At 38.9% G+C, this 27,260-nt stretch overlaps 1 protein-coding gene across 1 annotated transcript in view; it reads right to left on the bottom strand.

Annotated features, from left to right (window-relative positions):
• The window catches only part of LOC104932462 (exostosin-1a), an 85,672-nt gene that overhangs the window by 17,883 nt on the left and 40,529 nt on the right, over positions 1-27,260 (bottom strand). The window contains exons 4-7 of the mRNA XM_027284607.1: positions 21,424-21,543; positions 16,650-16,782; positions 10,219-10,337; positions 8,950-9,045 (exon numbers count right to left, since the gene is read on the bottom strand). Of these exons, the coding sequence (XP_027140408.1) occupies positions 8,950-9,045; positions 10,219-10,337; positions 16,650-16,782; positions 21,424-21,543 (468 nt within the window). The remainder of the gene's footprint in view (positions 1-8,949; positions 9,046-10,218; positions 10,338-16,649; positions 16,783-21,423; positions 21,544-27,260) is intronic.

Raw genomic sequence — 27,260 nt, 5'->3', positions numbered from 1 at the left:
CAATCTGGGGGTTGGGAACACCAACCTGATTACTTTGATGCATCTCAGCTCTAAAAGGTTCAGCACCACTCACCAATGTTAGATCCTGTTTATCCTGCAATGTAGGTCTATATTAAACTTCAAACCAGGATTAATGTGACTATTCAGATCTTCTCATCCAAGTTGAGCTTGACAGATCATTCTTGACGAAACAAACTCAACTTCAAGCAGCTGATGGAGACCCCATGATACAATTGAAAGGCTCCAGCACAATTGAGAGTTCAAGAATGATCTGTACAGTAAGTCCGTCTATCCACAACTGTGGTTCAGACTCTGAAGTGAAACCAATACGAAGGTGCCAGAAACTGCAGTCCTTCAAACGTCCACTCGAGGCTGGCTGCAGAATGAGTCAGTCTCCATAAGTCCCCATGTTCAAATGTCCAACTTCACAGCAGAAATAAACATGTTTACAGCCTGGTACAAAAAACTTTTTGCTCTCTAAAGCTAATTTCCCCGTTCATGACAACTGTACTGAGGGTGAATTTTATAGAACTCACTCATTCGATTCATATTAAGGCTTAAAAATATTTGTGGTGCCCAGAGGATAATCCTAATGGCTTTGGTGATCTATACCAGTTTAAGATTATCAAGTAAACATTGCCATATGAGCATGTCAGCATGCTGACGTCAGCTGTTTGCTCAAAGTAACGTTGTGCAACATGGTTGTAGGGTCTAATTTATTATGATTTGTCAAAATGAATTCATTTCACATCTTTTAAGCCGGCACAAGCCTTTAAAAACCTGATAATGGCTGAACCCACCTGGGCTGCATGTCTGTACCCCCTGCCTCCCTCTGGCTGGTGTCTATGCCTTTCTGCCTCTGGACAGAGATTAAATCCCACTGAGATCCCTGGCAGTTCAATGGTTTGAACCTTATCTTTGTCGCCCTCCTTCCACCCATTTCCTCTCTTTATATTTGCTATGACTCCTGCTACTTCAAGGGGAGTCTTTGGAGATATCCGGTCTGTCTTTATGCCGCCGATATATATCAAGATGTCTGTGAATTACAGTTAAAAGTCAAAGCTATCACAAAGCCATCCGCAACCCCCGTCACAATGGAGAGCCACTTTTCTCATGATGAACACTTCACCTGTCATTATTGGCTTGAGAAATGATGGCACTTGGTACAAAGAATGATCTTTGCTGTTTGACTCTTTATAAATCAGAAAATTTGATTTAAATACAATACAATGTGCGGTGTATTAGAGCTGACAGAGACTTAAAATAAAGCTGCTCTCACCTATATTTTTAATTTTAGATTTATTTAGATTTAACAACGTCATATAACGTACTCATGGATCCACGGAGAATCAGAGAATCAACCGAGCTCTTTTCATTTTACAGCCATGACTTTATTATTTTAGTTCACTTTCATCGCCCTCATCAAACCCAGCAGCAGCTGTTTTCAACAAGAGTGCTGCCTAACATAAAGTGTCAAAAATAGAAAGTTAGCGACTAGCTAGTGAAGAAAGAAGAGTTGGTGGAGAACAAAACAGAGATAAAAGGACTTGGGAATGGACTTCCATTCAACACGTAAACATAAAGATGGTTGCTAATGGTTGAAATATTCTTCGAAAAATGAAATAAATGAATTAAAAAAACATGTTGTACTTTCAAAATACTAAAAACATTGATGTGCTTACACATCCATGATTAGTTTTGCGCTAAAATGTTAAGGCAAGATGGTAACCAGAGTTAAAAAAAACACTGCAAACGTGGCTCCAAAACTCCAAAGCAGATCAGGAGTCACCCTTTTCCACCGAGCTATAGCTCTGCTTGACATAACTTCACTGGTAATATTTTCTGAGGTTGGAGAAATAAAGCAATAAAACTGTATGCCACGTATAAAAGACGAGAAAAGAAATGAATCCTTGACTTTGCTGTTCGTTCCTTTCATTGAAATACAAACATCAATTCCACAGGTCTTCATGTCAAAAAATGTTTCTACCAATGACTGAATACAGCCTATAACTAACAATAAATAATGAACTGAAGGATATACTTTAGGTCAACGCAAGACCATCAATTCCAGTCTAGGTCTGCCGTCCTGACCTTCTGTCTAATCAGGTTTCAACATTAGGTCCCGCTTGACCTTTGAACTATTCGCTTTTATGCTCCTTTGCTATAATTCATACGCATACGTAAGAAGTCAGGATCGATGCTGGAGATTAACTTATCAATATAAAATCCATGGGGTGGGAGCAAAGTGATTGATGAAGGTAAGATACAGTCGACATATTAACAGTGATATCGGGTCCATAGGTCACTCCTTTGATAATATTGATGTGTTGGTCATAAATGCTGAGTAAGCAGGATCTCACTTATAGCAGAGCTGAGCTACGAGGAACCCGATCCTGATCAACCAGTCACACTCGACCCCTGTGTGTCTGATGGGTTGGTAAATGATTTAAATTTGTACGGTCCTCAATCATTAAAGGGGCTCTGACCTGACCTGAATCCCAAAGTACCTCCAAGTCAGTCATCTAACAATCAAGCTTCAAGGTCCAATGTGGAATATTTAAGGGTCTCCCAGGGGACTGGTCTTGTATATCTACAGACATCGCAAGTCTACAGAGTCACAGGGTTTCTACAAAGTCCACTATGTTGAACCAAGTCCAGAATGGACAAACACTGACTCTACACAGGGCCTCTCATGTCTTTTAGGTGTTTTGTGGCCACCGTACATTCTCCTTCATACTAGGAAGGTGCAAGTGAAACGAAGGGGTTGCAATCTGCAACTACACCACCAGTTGCCACAAAATCCTAGACACTGGTCCAACACAAATCATGCCTCCTTTATTTGACACTTTTCAGGGTAAACTATGTTTATATGTTGTGTATGTACAATATATTGCAGTGATGGAATGTAAGTAGGTCTATTTTTTACAAGGAACGAGGTACTTGTACTTGATTATTTCCATTTTATGCAACTTTACTTCTACTCTAGTACATCTGAGAGACAAATATTGTAATATTTATGATATATCTGCAATTTTAAAGTATTTTCTTTTGTTATCAAACCAAATCAGGTTACTTGAAGTATTTGGAGACAATGTCTTTTGTTCAAACATTTATCACCGTCACATTTCAATTGATTACATGATTCAGTGTGTCTCCACCACTTCCTTTTTAAATCTTTACCGGCTAACAAGACAAGATTTTTAGAGTTCTATCTTGTTATCATGGTTGTTGTTGGATTAGTTAGTTTTCCCATTTTAATTTGATTTTTTCTCCCTTTTTTGTTATTCTTTGCTTTCTCTCCTTAAGAGTGAGGAGGTCTGCTTGTACAAGCCCGTGGCTTCTTGATTTCTCCTGAGATCAAGAGATGCTGATTTTCCTCATTATTTGGATTTCATGCAGTTTTGAGTGTGCAAATAAAATAGATGAATTAAAAAATTATTGGTCTGGAAGCTGGAGTCAAATTTCATATTTGGACAATAAAGGTGACACGATATTCAAAAGCAGCATTCCAATGAATATTAAAAAACAAAAAAACAAAAACACAAACAAACAACAAGCCTGTCCTTGATATTTTGAGAGTTTTTGTCAGAACAACCACATCAGTCATTTGTTCAAACGCATTCTGACAGGACTGACTTATTGTAGCTGTGAAAATAATGATGGTCCTCTCTCAACTGGAAGCCATTGACAAGTAACTTACTGAAAAGAATACAATAAACTGGCAGCCAGTGTACATTAATTATAACCTGTACTGTAATGCAAGAGGTCATTCAAATGCATTCTGACAAGACTGACTTATTGTCGCTGTGAAAATAATGACGGTCCTCTCTCAACTGGAGACTGCGGTTCACTTAGTTCAACAATGTAACCGGGCTTAACAGTCTCTGTGGACATAATGGCAGAGGAGAACAGAGCGAAGAGGACGTTGATAGAAGTATGAGGACTTGTGGGATGTCAATAACATAAATCAAAGATTAGATTTTGATATTTTCGTCTGTTTTTCAGAAGATCTGACCTAAACAAGAGTGAAAGCAAACACAGAAGGCCAGAAAAGAGAGATGGAGGAAGTAAAAGCTTACCGATGGAGTGCATCCACTCAGTGTTACAGAGTACAAACACTCATAACAAACAGCAAATGACTCTGCTGCTGCGCTCTGTCGAGGCAAATCACAAACTTTCCGTGCGTGTAGTTATTACAGTGGGAGCAAACACAGTGAGCACTTGGAAGGAAATAGGCTGAAGAGCATCTGCCTGGGCTGTACGACAATATACCACATGACTAATTATAGGACCATTGACACTGCCGGATACCACCACGCATGCACACACGTACGCACATGCATATTGCCTCTGAGACATGCTTTACTGTCACCAGTGGTAACATTGTTCTTGTATTTCAAGGGGGACACATTTACATGAAAACAAACAGAAGCAATTAGACCACAAAGCATCAGGATTAGAGAGAGGCTGGCACATATGTGTGTGTGTGTGTGTGTGTGTGTCGAGGCTTCACTAAGTGAGAATGTGATATTTGCGCGTATTTCTAGGAAGGAGTTCAATTGTTTAGATTAGTGTGGAAATGAGGAGAATAAAAAAATAAGACAGAATTTTAACCTCTTTATAAAATACCACATAACAGCTGTGAGTTCATGTGTGTGTAGGTGTGTGTGTGTGTGAATATTACTGCAAATGAGAACAATCCTGACAAAGTCACACTCTCGGTTTGACTTTAATAGCTGACAATGAAAACTCACGTCGCTTCGATCTCTGCATCGAGAATCTATTTAAAGCTGGAATAGCGCTGCATTACAATTAAATTAACACAGGGAGGAACATTTGTCACCATTATTATTAATAATAAAAAAAACATTATAACAATAAACTGCACAACACTTCTATAGCATCCTCAGAATTGTCTCTCCCTGGGTGTTTTGAATTATTTACACTGTATTCCTTTAATGAGCAGTAACACTGTGGTAAATATGGACAGCTGCGCACGTGTATTGGTCATGATTATATTACTTTTGATCATAACTTTGCCAAAAGCCAAACTTTAAGCAAGGTCAACAACACAAGACGCAGCAGCCAGCTAATGTTACTTACAAGTCCAACAGCAGTCAGCCCAGCTCGCCGTCTGTCTTTTTTTATTATTAGCATTACCAAAGTCTCACCAACGACTCGAAGTCTTTCCCACATTTACTCTCGTCTAGCAGCACCTTTTTTCTCATTTTTTTCTTCTAAGCTTCCTTAATCATCGTCCTCTTCAGTATTTTGGCCTCTGTCATTATGTCAATAGAGGCTGCGGGGCCCAGTTAAATTGCCCGCTCACTTACCCAAATTTATGCATGCAATTTACTGAAAAGCACAGGATTGCAGATTCACTTTCACTTACTTATTGTACAAAAGATCTCTAATAATGCCCTTGACACCGTAAATCACACCTTGTCGGCACCATGTGACGCTCTGTCAGCGGAACAATGTGAGTGTGAAAAGAGCAGAGTTAAGAAATGTATTTTAGTCATCATGATAACTACACTTACACTTATGAAAAATCACTTTTTTAAGTGCTACTTTTGGCTGGATTTGAACTATATTTTGCTCATGCTAGATAGGCTGTCTGAATCCGGTCCAAACCTGCCACAACAGATCAAGGACATTACACAGAATATTATATCTGGAAAGATGGCGTGTGCTGCTCGCAGTAATTAAAACAAAAGATATTACAAGTGACAGGAAGGAAAGGGAGCGGTGCTGTGTAATGTGACAAATATACCTCAGGCATGTGAGTCTGGAGGAATACTGCAGCATCCTCAGCACCTTTATTCCTGCGGCTATCTGTGGGCAACGTGCCTCCATGTGGAGGACCAGCTCACGTGCGTGGTGCATCAATCAGCAGTGATACTCATACACACTGCTTTGGATGCACTCATTGTTAATCAGTCAATTTTTCTATATAAATATTAATTTTGGGCCGCTGGAGCGGTGAATAATGGAGGGTCACCTGATGCTCCGTGGGTGGACACTGCACCTCGATGGCACTGCTTGGCGACGGGCCTGAACCAGATGGTGGCAACAACACCCACAAATGAAATGTTGTTAATATTAATATGAAGTTTCACAAGTCAAAATGTCCACTGTGAGGACGGCTTATTGGATGGTTTTCAGGGGGAGGTAGCCAATAAAGACACAGCTGTGTTTTCATTTTGAATGTTTCAACCTCTTCTTAGATTAATTTGGGGGGAAGGTGTGATATTTTCCACACTAACAGGTGTGACAAAAGTAACCAAAGACATTCAGGGACATGTCAGCCAAACGCACACAGAGAGAGAGAGGGAGTCCTGTGGAGATGTTAAATTAGCTAAAATAATTGAAAACACCTGTGAGGGTAATCAGGGCCTTTAAAATTCACCTGATTACACCGGTTAAAAAGCTGGTGTACAATATCCCCAATTTCTTTCAGTGGATTTACTCTTGACTGAATTCCAGAACTTTTTGACACAAACTTTTTGGGACAGTTGCTTATTATAAACATTTTGGTTGTATATATGATTGTATAAGACCTCTGGATTCGTCAATAGTTAATTCTGTTATCATGTTCTTTTCAGTGGTGACCTTTGAACTGACACTCCTCTTGTGTAAGACCTGAAACTGAAATGAAACTGTAAGACTGTTACTGTGAAATTTACATTAATTAAAAAGTCACAGTAATAAACTGGCAGCCATTGACAAGTAACTTATTCTAAAAAAACCCCCACAGTAATAAACGTGCAGCCATTGACAAGTGACTTACTCTAAAAAAAAAAACCCTACAGTAATTAACTTGCAGCCATTGATAAGTAACTTACTCTAAAAAAACCCTACAGTAATTAACTTGCAGCCATTGACAAATAACTTACTCTAAAAAAACCCACAGTAATAAACTGGCAGCCATTGACAAGTAACTTACTCTAAAAAAAACACAGTAATAAACTGGCAGCCATTGACAAGTAACTTACTCTAAAAAAAACCCCACAGTAATAAACTTGCAGCCATTGACAAGTGACTTACTCTAAAAAAAACCCACAGTAATAAACTTGCAGCCATTGATAAGTAACTTACTCTAAAAAAAATGAAAAAAACAAAATAATGAAATGTTAACAAGTAAATTACTGTAAAAAGTCAGAGTAATTAACTGGCAGCCATTGACAAGTAACTTACTGAAAAAAATACAAAATAAACTGGCAGCCAGTGCAGTAACTTACTCTAAAAAAAACCCCACAGTAATAAACTGGCAGCCATTGAAAGTAACTTACTCTAAAAAAAAACCCACAGTAAAAAACTGCCAGCCATTGATAAGTAACTTACTCTAAAAAAACCCACAGTAATAAACTGCAGCCATTGAAATAACTTACTCTAAAAAAACCCACAGTAATAAACTGGCAGCCATTGACAAGTAACTTACTCTAAAAAAAAACACAGTAATAACTGGCAGCCATTGACAAGTACTTACTCTAAAAAAAACCCACAGTAATAAACTGGCAGCCATTGACATGACTTACTCTAAAAAAACCCCACATAATAAACTTGCAGCCATTGAAGTAACTTACTCTAAAAAAAAAAAAAAAACAAAATAATGAAATGTTAACAAGTAAATTACTGTAAAAAGTCAGAGTAATTAACTGGCAGCCATTGACAAGTAACTTCGAAAAAAATACAAAATAAACTGGCAGCCAGTGTACATTAATTTAACCTGGCAACATAAGTGAAAACACCAGCGTGGGTGATGATATATATAATATATATATATATATATATATATATATGATATAGATATATATATATATATGATATATATTATATATATATATATATATATATATGTATGTATGTATCACACACTGAGGTAAACCCACTGCAGAAGCAACAAATACATATATATAATATTATATAACGAACAGATTTCCTTGTTGCTGATTGCAGATTTGCTCACAAATGCATAAAGTTCGGGAGGAATAACTTCCAAAATGTTTGCTTTGTTTTATATCAGCAAAGTACCTCATTGTAATTTCCACAATATTAGCCTCCAAAAAGTAAGACCAGGACAATTGCAAGCAGACAACAGAATCAAAGACCATGTATTCATAAGTGCCACTTGGTGCAGAAATGTCTGCATCAAACATACTCAATGGGCTGAGCTACGAGGAGGCAAATAAAAGAGAGTCTGAGGCACTCTGCAGTAAGTTTAAACTGACTGATACATTTCAGCCTGAATGAGCCTTAATCAGGGTCCACTCTTGTTTTTCTTTGGGTTTTAATATAATAACAGCCCACAAGGATGTGAACATCTGGCGTTCTCATGGGTATTTGCTTAATTTCCTGAATCATTTATCATGAAGAGAAAGTCTGAGCGGTGCAAAATTCCTCCCGAGGTTACAGCAAAACTCTAAACGCATTTTAGCTCCAATTTAGGTTTCTACACTGGTGACGTTGAGATTTTAATGTAATATTTTGCTGACGGATACAGGAGATATTTTGACTATTTTAACCTTAAAGCTGAAGGCTGAAGGTGATCAGAATCATGCTGTCTTTTATCCTCTCAGGCAATTATCTTTAGCAGTAAATGTGTTGAGGGTTTAAAATATGATGATGCGTTTATTCTTTTAAGAAATAAGAATCTCAGTGGACTCGTATGGAAGCTGTTTCTTTACATCTGGATCTAGACTGGTACTGGTATTAAATTATGCTTTTATACTCACTCTCTGTTGTCTTAAAGTTTAGGGTTTGTGGTATCTAAAAAAAACAGCGAGAAGCCGAAGAGTTGGTTCTTTCATTTCTGGTGTAGACAGCCAACAAACTTTAGCCAAAGCACATTTGAGCAAATCTGTTGAGAAAAACGCCTTCACTGCTAAACAGGAAAGTGTTTGATTTTTTTAAAATACACAATGGATGCAAGAAGCCAGCAGCTGTTACCTTGGTCTGTCCTTCAATGACAGTGAGAGGCACGCTGGTGGAGGGCCACTTGTTCCTAGGAGGTAAAGGCTTGTCACAGTTCCATAAAACCACAATCTGTAGAGGAAAAGCACATGGATTCAGTTAATGTCATTAAACAACATTATACATTAGATTATGCATGTTTTTAAACATAGTATAAAGTATATACTAAAAGTTAAAATTGCTTTTAATGTTTAGCTCAGTCTATTCTGTTTTTAATGTACTATCTCATATTGTTTTGATGATTTGATGTTCTTCTTATGTAAAGTGTCTTTGAGTACCTTGAGTGCTCAAGTGCTTTTAAATAAAATGTATTATTATTATTATTATTATTATTATTATTATTATTATTATTATATAAATAAGTGTAAAAAGATCTAAAACTATCAGAATAAAAATGTTTTGGGAAAAAATGTTGTAATTTTCTAAAAAAAAATCATAAAATATACAGTCATTTTATTTATTTATGAGTTACAGACTTATACATATAGGACCATGTTTTTATTTATTTATGAGTTACAGACTTATACATATAGGACCATGTATCAAACAGACATTTAAGGAATCAAGGCCAGTATAATAATTGCTATATAAAATATATAGTATCAGTATTAATTGTGACCACTGGATAAACAGAGCTGAAAGCAGATGGTTAGTTAAAAAAAATGTCATGGCAACATAAAATCATGGATTACTAACTACTCAGTTATTACGGCTCTTTATTGTTCGTGTTTAATGCTGCTTGAACCTCCTGTATCTTTTGTTTTATCTGTTTAATATCTATGAATGTATCTATATATATATAATCCTCTGCGCCTCAATAAAAATATTTGAAAATAAAAGTATTAAAACCTAAAAAACCTTTGTACTATTGTGATTTTATTCTCCAAATATTACGACTTCATTCTTTGAAATCAAACAGTGGTCCTGATATCCTGTTGTATTTGAGAAATGGCTGTACCCATTCATCAGTTTTTTTTATCTGAAGTTGCAAATTTAATCAAGAAAAAGAAAAGAGAAAGAAAAGTAAAATTAATAGAAGTAGAACAGTAAAAGTGAAGCATCGGGGGAAGAAAGATTTGAATAAAATCATGAATTATGTCACAAGTGATGAGAAAATTTAGTCCTTTTGATATCTTTGTGTTTGACCGGCTACATTTATTTATTTATTTATTTATTTATTTATTTATCACTTCTCTTTGTTGCACCGACACCAAAGTCACAGTGAGACGTACAAACACTTCCCACCTGTGCACAGAACTTGGACTTGGCTACAGCGATGATGAGCTTCACCACGGGGGAGATCTGGGACTGCAGAGGAGTAACCGTATGGATCACAGCTGTGAACTGCTGCGAGGGGCTCTTACCTGCGCGCACACACACACACACACACACACACACACACACACACACACACACACACACACACACAGAGTTCAGAAACAGTTGTCACAGCTAAACTGTATTTAGGTTTTTAACACCGATTTGTGCAGATGCAGCTCCCCATAAAGCCCCATAACGGTTAACTGGACACAGGCTGCTCTGTGCTGCACTCGTCATCAATCTTTCTGACAGGATATATACCCCCCCCGCTCCCCCTGACTGAGCATGAGTAAACACGTCTAATTCAGGAGTGAACAGTTTGCTTTGAGTGTCTCGTTTAGTGAATTGTGAATCACGCTGAGTTGTTCCTATAAAATGAAGTAATTGTATTTTCTACAACCTCACAGTAAAAAGAGCTCGTTAGTTACTTTTTTTTCTTTTTTTTTTGCATTTTATTGGAGGAAAACAAACGAACCAAACGGGACAAAAAGAAAAATTATGAAGCGGAACCAAACTTTAAATTACTAACTCCGATAAATGATCCAAAGCATATGGTACAATGGGTAAATGGGTTTGAGGAAATTGATTCCCCCTGTGGCAGCTTGCGCCAAAGAAATGTATCAATATTATAAACCATCAGCTTCTACGACTGGATTTTATTTTCTGAATATGTTTTCTAGAATCAGTCACTTCTTTTAAATCACTTCTTAAAATACATATTTCTATACTTTTTTTTATACTTTGCCTTAAATCTTAATGTTGCCTTGCTTTCTTGCCACTATGAGCACACAAAGCTAAATTAAAGCCACATTACATGATGTTTGTAACATGGTTTGTAACATTTACGGAAGATTATTATTACATATCATGTGAATTAAAGATATTATAGACATTGGGACACAACTATCTTTTTTTTTTTATTATAATGAGGTTATAATCAGCATATACATTTTGAGATTACAGCATCATACAAAACACATGAAGACCCTCCACCATAAAAGAGGACAGGGATGTATAACTCATGCTTGGTGGAGACAAATTTCTTTAAGTCATCTCATTCATTGTAAATATCTTGCAGCATGCATGTGACATCTTTGAATTAAATCTTATATCTAGGTTAGGGAGCAAAGACCACGACTCAAACTCACCTAGAGTACTTCAGCACTCCTTATGCATTTATTCATCTTTGACTCAATTTTCATATCCCTCCCCCTCAAGCTCCTTCTCCCCTTCTCTCTCTTTCATTCAAATACATGGACCACTGGAGCTCTAATCCAATAAAATGATGAAGAGACGGCTCCCCTGCTCAGTGGTTCAACTCCCTCCTGGTTTCCTCCTGTCTTCCCGCCTCCAGCCAATACCGGCCTATCTCCGAACTCCATCAATCCATGACTTCTGATTTCCCCTTCCTCTCATCCCTTGACCCCCATCTGTTACCCTCCATCCACCTACCCTTCATCCCTTGACCCTCATCTCTTCATCCCGACAGTACATCACGTTGGTTCACTATAAAACCATTAAACCATATATCGGCATCAACTCGACACTGACATTTTAATTATACTGCTTAAAACTGCTGCTGCTTGTTGGCCAAAACAGTAGCGGGAAGCTGTACAACCAAAACAAAAAGCTAAAAGGTGCTAAAACACTGCAAAGTCAGGTAATACTTCCCTGTGGGGTTGTCACTCGTAAAAATTTAGATCATCAAACGTGAGGCGCTCAGTAAAAGGGCCTCCAGGATTGGAGGCACACGGCACGCCGAGTGCTGGGGTGGGTACGGGAATAAGGGAATAGACATCCTCATGGATAAGTGGAGCCAGAGTACTCTTTAGTGTTGCTCTATCCATCTCTCTGACACCGGGCCCCCTGACCAACCATCTCAGGTGGACTTTGCGGTATTTATGGAAGCGCGATGTCTGCCCTTGTGGGGGGCGTGGGGGGGGTCACAGAAATAGACTCAGTCCTTCTGCTTTATGTGCTTCTCCCAGTGCGAGCTATGCCACCTTGATTTTTTTTAATCAAATTACATAATTTGTTTATTAATGCAGTGTTTGCAGACACATTGTTCTCCCAATTAGAACAAGGTGATTTTGATATGAAGCATGAAAATGGATAAAAATAGATGACGCTAGTGCTTAACCCTTATTTAAAAAGCAGTACTTTGGAAATAGTGGCGTCTTATGTTTTAAAATCTGCATCTCGTGACGCCCAAGCTGCATATCAGAAGGCGCTGAATTGAAGGTAAAGTCATCTGAACGACTTCCTCGGTGTGGAAATTGATCTGTATTTAACCTCTTTGTTCACACCTTGAAATTGTTTGAGGTCACATGTGCGTCATAAGTCCATCTGGATGTCATGTGAAAGCTGTTAAGAGTCACATGAATCAATGTGGGAAAGGATATCAGGACCACATTGTAAGAGGCTGATAAGTGGTGTTTCTTTCCAGTTTGCAGTGTCCTGCATTTCCGTCATTGTCTACAGACAAGTGCCAATATCTTCTTACCCATTGCATCCATTATTCTATTGCATCTGGCGTCATTAAACCGGTATCGTATCGTCCCGTGCTGGCCTGCCGACCTTTAAAATAAGTAGCAGACACATTGTGGCCAAGTACTGAAGACGTATTCTCTCTGAAAGCAAAACAGTCCAAGTGAGTGAAAATCTAATGAAACTTAAAGCATTCATACCGATCCTTTCATATCATTCTATTTGGGATGGAAGTTTTATTGTGGATTTCACAAAGACTATATATGAGATCGCTGCCAAATGTCACTGCACAGTTGACCTCAATATGAATGTGGCACCAATATTGTGGGAGGTGTAGCCCAGTGCAAAAGGTTGCAGGAGAAGAGAGATTAAAGGACTGACCCGCTTTACCACATGAGCTTTATTGATTAATAACTAAGAACAGTATGTGGTTTGCAGACAGTAGTGTAGTAGTTTTCTTAGTGAGAACAAAAATATGCAGGTTTGGCCTTGCTGTATTGAAAATAAAATCATTAACACGCTTGTTGAAAGTTGAAATGAATGAACTGATTTAAACGGAGAACGACGGAGAATGTTCAGGCGTTTCCATGAATCATCAAAACTATTTCAAACTAACAGGAATGAATTCCTGAAATGAAGTTTTTTCCACCCACGATTGTTCTTAAAAAAGTTCTATGAAATCTAAATACACGGTAGGAGCCTTGATTCTTTACTTTAACACAACTGGAAATAGTCGTGAAAAATCATAATCCTCTTTATTGCGTTTTGGGATCAAAAGATTCCTCCCAACTTCCTTCCCAGTTATGTTCTATGAAGGTAAGGGCCACAGCCTGGAGACAAACCCGGGTTGTTGCAGCAAGGCCTAAGCCAATACTGAGTGAGCTAGCAGATGAGGTAGCAATTAGTTTATCTTAAACCAGCACTATTTTTCCCGTCTCATTCTTTATTCTCCCCTCTGTAAAGGTTTGTTCTTGTGGCTCCTGTTCAGCTTTAAACCCAACTGAAAGAGGATTGTGGAGTTATTGGCTGGCAGGTGCTGCTCACGTGTCAGTAAGTGAGTGTGAGTGTGCCAAACCAGCCAGACTCTCAACAGGAAAACACAGTGGAAAGCTAACACGCACTCACACAGAGCTGAAAGTGGCTCCACAGCCCACGTAGCGGCACAACTTTTCCACAAACTAAAATAAAGATGTAACTCCAGCCATCAAAATCACTCTCACAGCTCCTGAGGCCACAGCGTCTGAGCAGTAAGTCAAACTTTTTTCAAACTATTGGGCAGAAGCTGCAACTGCTTCGCCATCAAAAGTTATGGGAAGGTAGCAGAGTGAGACCGTCGCACAGACACGGCATTGACGACGAGTTATTCCCTGAGCAGCAGCACCGGAGATGGCAGCAGCTAAAATAGTGATTTACTGCGGCGGCATAAACCAAACTGCCCCCATCTTTCCTCCTATCCTTCGACCCCTCCCTTCTTTCTTCCCTCTAACCCTTGTGTCCACAATTCCTCAGAGAAAGACAAACATCGATCTGAGTTACAGCCTCAATCTGTTGAGAAACACTCCAGTCTGCATGCATATATATATATATATAATATATATATATATATATATATATATATATGTACACACACACGTATACAAACACACACTTTCTCTTTGCTCTTTGCCTGCAGGTTTAAGTTTCTGCTTCAGCAGCAGTCTTACAACATATACAGTATATATTAGACACATTTTTCCTATTTAAATGACCCTTTCATTTGAGAAGCAATGCAACATAATCTGATCAGTCATAACATTATGACAACCTGTCTAATATTGTGTAGGTCCCCCATTTGTAGCAAAAACAGCCCTGACCCATGGAGGAATAGACTCCACTGGACTTCTGAAGGTGCGTCGTGATATCTGGCACCAAGGTGTTAGCAACAGATCTCTTAAGTCCTGTAAGATGCGAGGTGGGGCCTCCATGGATTGGACTTGTTGGTCCAGATGGATTGAGATCTGAGGAATTTGGAGGCCAAGTCAACACCTTGAACTTGTTGTGTTCCTCACACCATTCCTGAACCATCTCTGCCTTGTGGCAGGGCGCATTATACTGCTGAAAGAGGTCACTGCCATCATGGAATACCGTTTCTATGAAGGGGTGTACATGGTCTGCAACAACACTTAGGTCGGTTGGTACGTGTCACATCAAGTAACATCCACATGAATGGCAGGACCCAACACTTGGCTTCTTCCCATCCTGGTGCCATGTGTTCCCCAGGTAAATGATGCACAAACCAGGCCATTCACATGATGTAAAACAAATCTTTCCATTGCTCCGTGGTCCATTTCTGATGCTCACGTGCCAATTGTTGGTGCTTTCAGCATTGGACAGGGGTCAGAATGGGCACTTTGATTTGTCTGTGGCTATGCTTGCCCCATATGCAACAAACTGCGATGAACTGCATGTTCTGACGCCTTTCAACGATTCAGCCTTTGCTCCCTATGTGCATCAATGAGCCTTGGCCACCCTTGACTCTGTCACCGTTTCAATGCTTTTCCTTCCTTGGGCCACTTTTGAACCGTCACCATTTGGATCTTGTCAAAGTCGTTAAAAAATCCTTACGCTTGCTCATTTTTCCTGTTTCTAGCATCAACTTTGAGGACAAAATGTTCACTTCCTGCCTAATATATTCCACCCACTGACAGGTGCCATGGTAAAAAGATAATCAGTGTTATTCACTTCACCTGTCAGTGGTCATAATGTTATGGCTGATCGGTGTATATCAGGGGGTGAGCTTGTATATTTTCTACTTTCATGTTTGTTCCTGCAACCAGCAACCAGCTCCTGGACTCTTTATATGCTTTCCATGTCCTGAGATAAGTCCTGTCAGGGCAAATAACATCCAGCAATAGCTTCCAAGCAAGATCCTCGTGGCAGCAGCAACAGCTTACTTGGAAAAAAATTGAAGGAAAACCTGGAACTTGCACAACTCTAGAGAATTTCAGCTACAAATCAAACTAACATAAAATCCAAAAGAAGGAAGGCATCACAAGCTGATTGACAGGTGATCTCTGCCAAGAAGAAGTAGAAATGCTACCGTACTTTCAGTGCCAAAGATGAGGAGAAAATACGGAGAATGGGTAGACTGACACTCTTTGCCATACCTACGAATTACCCTTATATATGTTCATCACACTTTGGCTTTTTGGAACATACTTTGGCTGAGCATCTGGGGATAATTAGCTGCAAGCTACAACTTGACTTTTATTTTTGTAAATTTGTTTTTTTTAGAAAATTGGCACTAAAAATGTATATCACATCAGCTGCTAGCAGTTTCTGTTTGCCACGTACCCATGAGTGTTCGGACAACTGTCACCAAATTACATTGATACCAAAGAAAACATCTTCTGGGTTTATAATTATAAATATATAGTATGTTATTATGATTTCTGAGGGGTTCATGCACATTTATTCACAATGTAATCAGAGATAATGATTTCCTCTGGTAGTGAGAGTCACAATGAATTTAAATATAGGTGTCATGTCTGTGGGTTCAGATTTGACTGAGTTATGAATCTGAGGGGTAATAATTTTGACGTGAATTGCAGCAGCACGGTGCCAAGAGTATTAACGTACTTTAATTGTCTACATGAGCTGTGCATAATTTCTTCTGGTGCAGCTCCAGTTGTTGAATCTGCTGATAAAAAAGGGCCAAACTACTCTGACTAACCCACCATGGAAACTGGAGCCAATCTATTGAAAATGAAACAAACCAAATATGTATAATAAAGTCAGTTTTCAGATATGTTTCATATATTTTTATGAATTGGTCAGGTTCACACAAAGGTTGTAATGGCATCAGGCCAAACTCCTAATTTGACACTTACCCAGTATGGCATAGTAAAAAGGGAACTGGGCAGGGTCAGTTGAGTACTGGGGGAGTGCATAAAGACCACCAGGGAGGGAATTCCACAACAGCCGGTTTCTGGACACATGGGAGTCCACGCGATCCTGGATGATCTGCACGGAGGAGAAACAAAACGAGGAGGCGGAGAAGAAAGCACGTGAGGAGAATGGCGGGAAAAAAATTAAGAAAATATGAAAACACAAAGGTAAATATAAAAAAGGAGACAGAATGAGGTGCAAGTGAGAAAATATGAGGTGGAGGAGTGAAGAGACGTGGAAAATAAAGACAAAGATTAGTTCAGATTTTCTTCCTCTTTGTGTCTTTATTTCAGACACCCTGCTTCCCAAATGTAACACAGTCTCAGTATTAATACATACACATACTGTATAATAACATTATATAATATCATGTCCAAAGAAAAATGTGTATCTACAAATTATGGAATTATGAATATTCAAATGTTCCTTCATGGTTTGAGAGAATTTGTTGTTTTTGAATTGAAAGATGGTGACAAAAATACACACGCTGATTATTTGAAGCTATTTTAGGAATCAGCAGTGTCAGAAAAATTATCTATTACTATCGTATTTCTATTTTCCACTATTATCTATTATCATTTGTCCATATGAGCACCATCATATGGCCCATTCAAGCCAACACTTTCTCTCGACATGTACTAATATTTGGAAATAAGAACAGCCGGCTGGTTTAGCGGCAGCTGGTGCTTTGGGAACTCCAGAGAAGAGGAATGACTCCGTGGAGCGGACTTTAGATCGGGTTCACTTGGGGTGTCAACTTGCTCCCGACATGAAGAGTCCATTAGTTATTTAGCTAATATTATCCATCTGGCTTGTTATCAAAGGTCAGGTTAGTTGTTTGAGTGTTGCGAGTCCTCGGAGGGAGACCAATGACACAACTTCAACCTGCTTCTGGGCCTCTGAATACACAGATGTCTAAAGTTCAGCAACGGGGACGTAATTGGTTCACTGTAATTATACTTAGATGTTAGTATTTTTAAATGATATAGTAATGTTGTAAAACCTTTAGAGCAACATTGTGTGACTTCTACCATAAATAACAGATTTAAAATAGGGTTGTTGCAGGAAGCAATGTCGTGCCAGAACAGGAGCAAGCAGGCAATGCATGTACAATCTTAATTTGCACAAAAAAAAACTATAGTAGCTGAAAGTAGCACACACACACTCACACACACACACTGTGTTTATCTTCCATTATTAAGGGATGAGAGGCGGTGACTGACACTGGCAGAGGGATGATCATGTAGCCGGCTGCCTCGCCAGATGCTGAATGACGAGCTTTTGTTTCCTCTTTTCCATGAGGAAATCTGTTTTCCTCCTTTCTTCTTCTTTCATTTAATTATTTTTTTTCTCCACTTGTCACCAATTCAAGCAATAAATTCAGGTCCCCAGCTGACAAACCCCAGCAGACTTCCTTAAGGTGTGATGGATTTATTTACTCAGTGCTAAACAAGTGTTTTTACACCATAGAAACATCGTTTATCAAGTCAGACAAGCATTATGCAGGAGTGGGAGTATTTGAACTCCAGTTTAAGGCTCATCTTACAGCCAATAAAGTGACTGCAATTACTCACGGGACATTACGAGACATAATGTGCGATAATGGCAACATACGTACAGTACTCTCATATATATCAATCTGCAACTCAACAAGAAGGCAACCTGAGATATGAACAACTTTACTGTTTACCTTGTTATATTTGGTATTGTGTATATTTTAGATTTTGTAAATCTGTTCATTTTAATTCTCTAATTGGTTGAAATGACCACAAATGTAAGTAATATTAAACATTAAAAAAATTAATTAAAATTAAAATATTACTAATAATAATTTTATGTGAGTAGTAGATTTTATAGATTCAAGGATTTATGGATTAATAGGATTTATATAAAATTTTTAAAATAATATTAAAAACAAAAATCTAAATAAAAAAAACAAAGCACATGGATAAAGAAATAAAATGAACATGGACAAAAAACAATCAAAATGTAAAAATATCAATGACAAAAGAAAAACAAACATTTTATATTTTGACTCAAATTAAATGTTATAAACATTTTAACTCTACTTCATAATGCATTATTATTGTTATTATAACCTATTCCATTTAAATAAATAGATAAATCAGTGCATTGAGAACAAAGTATGGAAGAACGCAATCTGGTTTTCTTTTTTCCGTCTGACTCCAGAGCTACTGATCTGTGGAGAATTGGCTTGGCACTTACAGCCAGCTCTTAACACACACACAACACACACACACACACACACACACACACACACACACACCTCCTGATACCAACTGTCAGGCTCGCAGTATGTGGGACACTACAGTTATCAACAACGCCTCATTTCACCCATTTAGCCCGGTGGCGTGCTGGCTCAGAGTTTTTAGCACATCTGGCCAGAGGTATACGGCTGTCAGTGGGCTGCTGTCTAATTTCATACCCTGCTAGCACTGGGTGTTTGGTGGCGTGACTGAGGTCTTGTTTTCTCCGTGATTTTAAGGATTCTGCATTTTGAAGAACGCTTGTGTTACGTTATAACATCAATATTCAGAGTTTGTTTATCTATTAATCTGAATACACAGGCCTTGATAAATAGACACTTTATATAAAGCAGTACTTTAAATAGCCTCCTTAGAGTGACGCATGTTCTATATTCCCTTCACTTTAATCCACTTAAATAGTTCAACGTATGACAGCTTCAGGCAAGTATTCAAATCCTTATCTTAATTTGATACGTTTTAATTCCACTTTATCGCTGCATCGTGCGTTTCTTTGCTGATGATCTGAAACTGTCAAAATCAAAAATAGCAACCTGGAAGTATTCTATTACTCTCTAATTCTTTATGTTTTTGCATGTTTTACTTTTTGTATATTTATTTATTATTAAAAATAAAAATTAAAACTAATAAATAAATCCACCCAACACAGCTGCTGTTAGCTGATCTCAGCTCAGTTTGTTAGCCGGGCTGCCCAGACTGTGAGCTCAGGACACCGTGTTTGTGTTTTTGACCAATTTGTATTGGATCTCTCAAAGTCTCATCTACAAATGTCTACTGTATGACAATTAAGTTCAAATGTATGTGGTGAAAAAAAAGACTGCACCTTAAATTTATGCATTTTAAATGTCAGTTTACGCAGATGGTCACATGTTAATAATTATCACATATTTTGTTCCCACTGAAGTTGAGTTACGACTCTTCTGACAGAAAGTGACGGTAACAATGATTTTAATATTTGTGGTCAATGTGGTGATGATTGTAAACATTAATGTGCGCTACAAGAGAGATTATAGTGAGTGTACTGATGTTTATGCTGCTGCTGCTGCTGCTGATGGTGCTGGTGGTAATAAAAGAGGATTATTATGATCTTTGTCTGTATTCAAACAAGCTCGAGAGAGCAAACAGTCCCTGAGGACTGAATCAAGGCTGTGAGGAAGTGAACTAACAACAGCGGAGGATAAAATGCACCAATGAGACAAAGTTTATCTTCTACACTTGAGCTGGCGAGGTCATTTAATGAGCCAGCCTGTAGCTTTCCAGTCTGGAGAGGAGGCATGTACACCCACACACACAACACAGTCTCTCTAACCTGAAGGCTGCGAGGCAGTTACAGACCTCCTTCACATTTGACGCTCGCCTCTTCTGCTTACATTGTGTCTCAACTTACAGCATCGAAATGTTTGTTTTCAGTCTATGTACACTGTGCCTTGGATTCCTTTCCTCCTTCCTGATACTTACTGAGGATGATGGTTGAATTTCATAAAATATTCTTAAAAGAAGATTAAACAAATTTACTCTAGTTCTAGAGGTGTTTAAACATTTCTGTCTTTTCATACTGCATTATAATTAGATGGGCAGATTCTTCCATGTGTTCATTCATTACCCAAAAACTCTATTTTTTAGCAAATGAGAGCCCACAGAGGCAGGACCACAAGACGTTCGTGAAGATGACCGGACCTAGGACAGAACACAACCTCCAAAACCAGAGATGGCCAGTTTGGAAATACAGCAGAGGTGTTTTTCTTGATGGGTTTGTCCTCCTGGCATTCCTGGCAATCGTACCTCTGTTGGTCTCAAACACGGTTCTGATGCCTGTTAATGACTGATACAGTTAGTAGCATTTAATTATTAGGTAATTAGCTACTTTAACAAGTGGTTAGGCTACAGCTATTTGTTCATCCGGGAACTGAGACGAACAAGAGTTGAAGCTGAGCAGCTGGAGGACGTCAGACGGGAAAACAGCCAATATATTCTGTATAAAATATGATCCAGATTCACCAAAATCACTAAATAAAGTTATAAAGTTGTGCTTTTGTACAGTAATCAGGCCAAAGATGACTGTAGCAGCCCTCAGAATCACTGTATCAAACTGGGATCACTCCACTCCGGCGGTGTCAGAAGAGAGAAAGCGCTTCATTGGATGCGAAATTAAACACCCCAAGGAACTTTTTTAATGTCGATTGAGCTCAAACTGATCAGTACATAAGACTTGATGATATTATAGATGATTTTGCATGAGGCAATGCCATGTTATGTTATGTTATTATTAATTTAGGCTAACAAAGTCTTGCTTGCGATATGTGAAACCATGGCTTGTCGTCAATCGATTTTTAGGCTTCGTTTTTGTTAGAGGTGGCTTAAACTTATCAATCTAAGCCCCAGTGTTTACAGCATCCCCACCCAGAAAAACAGCTCCAACATGCCTGCTTACCTCCAGAGTAGTTAAGACGATTTTGGCTACAGAAGAAAAGTAGGCGTCCCAGAGGAACTGAGTCTGCTGGCGGAGAGCCAAGATCCTGTCATGGCCCACAGACCGGGTAATGGAGGGAACCTGGAGGAGGAGGAGAGGAAGAAAATCAAGGAGACAAAAATGACAGTGAGATAGATTTAGTTAGATTTTAAACAGTGTTGAGTGAGAGGAAGAGAATCGGTATGTAGAGCAAAGAAGAAATATAAAAATCCGGACAGACAGGTGGAGGAAGCAGAAGTAATTTTGAGGACATTGCAGAAAAGATTAGAGGAAATTCTTCCTTCCCCACATCATCTACTCCCACATCGTGCACCGTCCATCAACTCGCTTATCCCCAGGATAGTATGGTGACTGAACCACCTGCTGTCCATGTCTAATACTGTGTTCACACCTTATGGTAGATACGGTCGCGTGTCCGTTAGAAAGAGCCATTAAAAACAGGTTCAAATCAAGAGGAAAGTACACCGTCACAGACACCACCTGTCATGTTCCAAATGTGTCTTTTAAATCTTATTTTAATTTCACAAAAGCGGATATATCTTTCCATGACCTTAAACATGTATTTATAACTTTAGTTATTTTATTCCATCGTCCTTGCTTGCTTGCTTGCTTAAATTGCTTTTCACACACTGATCAGCAGTAAGTTATGTTCAGGTGTTACAGCTGATTCAGGTCGATGGTCCTTTGCAGTCAGCCTGTTGTAGATTGCTGGTTACCGTGACAACGAATATAATACAGATCAGCCTCATACCATTCTGCAATCTGCAATTATTCTAAACTCAAATATATGAATATGCTGTGAAGATGCTACTCCACCATCGTGAATCTTGAATCTGCAGGAAAAAGCCAGTATTTATTTTGTCCGTTCATGGCTACTGTAGGAACATTGCGGTTCAACGCGGTAAACTCGAACGACCAGGAGGCAGAGCCGGAGTTTCTCGAGCTGCTTCTCCCAGTTATTATTGGATAAAAGCTCAGTGTGTCCACTTTTTTGTTTCTATGGTGTTAAAGCTCCATGCCATGAAGGTATTTATTTATTTTCTTTGGGCGTATAGAAAGTGACAACAAATCATCTGTGTTTTTGCGCTTCGACCTGTTCGTCTGCTTCAAGGGAGGTCTGCAGACGTAATGTAGCCACAAACTCAAAGCCTGAATATCCTGGTGCACCAGAGGCAAACTGAGGTCCCAGCTCACATTGTCATGGAAGACATGAGCAGCTGGCTTGTGGCTTGCAGCAGTGACACCCCTCAGGGAGAAGCAGTGGAGGGATGAAATCAAGGAAGGAACGGGGATGCTGCCAACCTGACCAGGGAGCTAAACATCCCCATGTGCCAGGAAAATGGAGCAGGACGCTCTCTCGATTCTCAGTTTGGAGAAAAACCAACTACCTTCCTTGATGAGGTCGGACATGACTTTAGCTGCCCCGCTCGGACAGACAATGAAGCTGAAAAGGGAAGCCATCATGAAGAGCCTCATCAGCCTTAAAGAGGTGGCGGATTTGGAGCCCAGGACCCTTCTGGAGTTCTGGCCACAAACCCAAAAGTGCCAACCTGTCAAACATGGCCAGCGGAAAATCCAGTGTGGTCTAACAGAGACGTAGTGACTGATGAGATGAAACAACTGGTCACGATCCAGGAGAAGGTTCTGCTGCTTGGCAAGCAGAGATCTTCTCTTCAAGTTGTAGAGGCAGCTGCAAGTGACAATGAGCCTGTCTTGGATGATTTCGTACTGATTTTCCACTACGAAATACTCAGTTTGAACAAACAATAAACCGATGTAGTCTATCCACAACTTTGTCTGTGGCTAAAACAGATTTCTTATTCATTTCTATGGGGCGACGCCTTGTTGGCTTTGTAACATCTTCAAATTGCTTGTTATGTCCGGCGAACAGTCTAAAATACAAAGATATTTAATCTACAATGATATAAAAGCAAGAAAAGCAGCAAATACTCACATTTAAAAAACCTGGAACAAGATGTTTTTTCAGTTCTGACATGTGAAATCATGACACTTTTGTCATGTGAAGGCTGTTTGTCTCTCTTCCCAGAGTTATTCCTGTCATTTTCCCATCGCCTTGTGTTTCTGTCTATCTTGTCTGACAGTCTCTCCAGTTTGTTGCTTGTTGTGCCCTTAATTTTCCGTACCTGTTCCTCATTTCACCGATCAACGACTGCAGTATAAAAGACCAACTCTTCCACCCAGACGCCGCCTGGGCCGTTCATTTCCATAATGGTAACAAGCACTAAGGCCAAACATTGTTCCTTTTTTTCCTGCTGTGCCTCAGGTAAATCTCATCTGCCGTCCTCCTGCCACGTCCCACTCTGTCTGTTCTGTTTTGGACACCTGTCACCACCTCCTCTGGATCGCCTACTCACCTGCGCATTCTCCCTCTGTTAAGACGATATACTGATTCAGTCACTCGGTTTGTGTTTGCATCTTCAGGTCTGAAATCATTCAGCTTAACAGCTTTCCGATGTCCAGACACGTTGAGAGTCTGAGCTCGGTTTATATCCTTGTTTAACCGCATGGCAAAATAATACAAGCAGCAGCAAAGAAGAGTGGCTTAGTACATACTTTTTACATCAGCCTGCAGGTATATTTTACAAAATTCTGTCTGGTTGTGTTCTGTCATTCGTGGCGTCTCCTCTGCCTCATGTACGTGACAAACAAAAGTGATAAAAAGGTGAATGCGTTTCACAAAGTCAGCAAACAAAAGGACGGTACATTTGAGGAACATGCCCCCGCAGCCTGTTGTGCTTAAACGGGGAGAAGTTTCACTTTTAACGGACGATTACAGATCCAGTATTTCATTTTTCTCATGTCCAACAATAATAGTTTGTATTTTGAACAAAGGAAGTGCCAGCTCTAGTGTTTCCTGCTGCAAAAGGACTCTGATCATTGTTTTTAAACCCCAAAATGAACAGAATACACAATAACTTTCTGGTTATGATTGTGGAAACTAAAAGAAATATCAAAATAAAGAGCCCCAGAAAACATTCACATTCACCTCGGAGTCTAAAGACGCAGTTTATGAGGTCGCTTTGCCGTTAATGTCACTGTGATCTGGCGACAAGCAGAGCCAACATTAATTGTTCACCTCTCCGAGGTGGAATATAAACACAGCACCCAATCAAATCAGCTCCATTCTCTTCCCCTCGATTGAGTCTAATGGTGTTTATGTTTCTCAGCAGGGGCGTTGTGTGTGTGTGGGTGTGTTTGGTGTCTCTGGGTGTTTGTGAGTGTCTCCTCTCCACAGGGGGGAATAGAATATTAACATATTAAACAGCCAGGTATTGCAGTTCTCAGTGATGTAATTGAAAGTAATGAGATTCAACTCTCTCAGCGGGTGTTAGAGCTCCGATGTGTTCAACAGTGAGTCTCTATGTGAGTGTGACAAAGAGACAAAGAGGGCAAGAATCCAGAATCTGTTTACCGATCAGACGCGCGCTCTCGTTTATTATTTCATTTTTGTTCATGTTGTGCAAACAGTCAGATTTAGACCATATAAAGAAATGATTTCTGTGTATTTTAACACCTTTAATTACTTATTTGAAGGTGTTTAATTGGGAGCATCAAAGCCCAAATCCTGAGCTTGAAAGAGTCCAGTCTGTTATTTCCTTTACATAGACTGATGTCATGTTGTCACCTCGCCAGCTGTCTCAGAACTGCAGGAAACAAATTAAGCAGTTTCAAGGTGTCCTCGAAGTATAGGAAGCAAGAATAAACCTGTTTTCATCTGCTCTGCACGATGACTGTTTATTAACCATTAACCTATGTTGCTGAAGTTTTTACCCCTGCTCAATCAACAAACAGCTCTATCTCAAAAACAGAAGGTTTAAAAACAGAATTTGACATCAAATATCGATTGATTCAACATGAGAATAAACAAAAGCACTAAAAATCGATTTAAAGCCATTTCCTTTATCAGAACAAACAGCAGTGCAGCTCAATGAGGAAGAAAATATTGACAAATTATTGACAATCTTACAGCTTCCAGTAGAATGTAAACCTGGAGCCAGTTTTAGATGTACAGTGAAAACAAGGTGGGAAAAAAAATCATAGACATCAACGTAATGATAAATATTTCTTGTTCTAGTTATTGATGACAATTTGAACTATCTGTAATACAAAGCTCGGGAGCTCGTGTTTTGATTCACTGGAAATGTTTCTAAAATGAAATGAAACATGAAGGTAAATCAGTCATTTAAGCAGCAGATGTCAACAATTTGACACAATTTGCTTATGAAAGGAAGTAAAATGCTGCACATTAAATATATTTCTGCCGTGAAAACATGAATTTTGATTGAGCTTCTGCGGTTAAGAGTTCTTTTACATGTTTAATATGTTGTTTATTGATTTAGATTATCACATAATTTACTGATCGTAATTTAAAAAAGCAGCAAATAGTCTTTTTTTTACTCATAACTGGACTTTGGAAAATGGAAATATCAATTATTTATGGATTAATCATTGGTCCTTTGGTTTCTGCATTATTTTATTTTAAAGACAAATTACAGAACGGGAGAGAATCTGAGAAACCACAGAGCTACTGTACTGAAATATACTGTGTAATAGATCAATTTAATTAACAATAAATGCAGATTTAATGTCAGTAAGTTCATTTTTATCATACAAGTGGAAGAACAAGATGGTAAATATTGTGGGGACAAAACAACAATCCTGATTAATGTGTGAAAAGCATCATGTGTTTGATTTTTCCATGCTGTGTACTCAGGTTTTATCCTGAAAGCCTCAGAGTTATTTGTCATTATCCCTGCCTCTCTGTGTTTATTAATTCATCGTGTGTCTGCGTGAACGTGAACGTGCTCAGTGTTTCACCCCGTCAAAACACAAACAGTCGGCGTGCTTTTAGATGGATGGTTCTGTTTTGTTGAACAGAACAAAGAAAACAACATTAGGGACTCTCTAATGTTCGATGACAAAAAGGCGGCTTTATTTCATCTAAAAGCCGAGATTGTAACACTTTTAATGATGGCTTGTCTGAAAAAAATGTAATCATCATCGTGATGATGGCGACAGAGACGCGATGGGAGAGCAGGGACACGTTAATTAAAGAGAGACATGAAGTCCAAACCCTCAACACACACACACACACACTTTCACACCTCTGTATCAATGTCCAGGGGTCGGCATAGGTCATGCAGGTGGCACGTAGTAATATAGAGTAATTAGAGAATGTAAATATCACAAGCTCTGCTCGCTGTCGTAATTAAAGGGAACAGAAGGAGATCCAATTGTGGAATAATCCGTCCTTGATAAAAATAGTTCCTGGCAGAGGTGTGAGTGACTGTGAATATCACAGCTGTCATGTCAGAATGAAATAAAATTTACTACAAGCCACACGACTGCAATTAGATCCCCCCGTTTCTGTCAGCTGAACTGAAAGTCAGATATGTGTTGATAGATGCTAATAGCTAATAAGCACTCTGAGCTGAAACTCAGGTTTTGAGATAATTAACATTTTCCCACTATTTGTTTTTTATGGCACGAAAACAACTCCTCGTGTCAGAAATATGAAACACGTCTAATCACTTTTATTGAATAAATGTTCATTGTTTTATAGATTTGCACAGAGAAAAGACGTTTGAAACCTTTAATTCAATTCAAAATACTAATATCACACTGTGGAAGAAAAGTCCATCCATCCATCCATCCATACATCTATCCATCCATCTATCCATCCATTTGTCCATTCATCTATCATCCATCCTCCATTTATCTGTCCATCCATCCAACCATCCACCCATCATCTATCATCTATCCATCCATCCACCCAT

Source organism: Larimichthys crocea, chromosome XI (genome assembly GCF_000972845.2).
Source record: "Larimichthys crocea isolate SSNF chromosome XI, L_crocea_2.0, whole genome shotgun sequence".
Lineage (NCBI taxonomy): Eukaryota > Metazoa > Chordata > Actinopteri > Sciaenidae > Larimichthys > Larimichthys crocea.
Note: the sequence above shows the minus strand (reverse complement) of the source record. Positions and strands in the feature narration are given on the sequence as shown.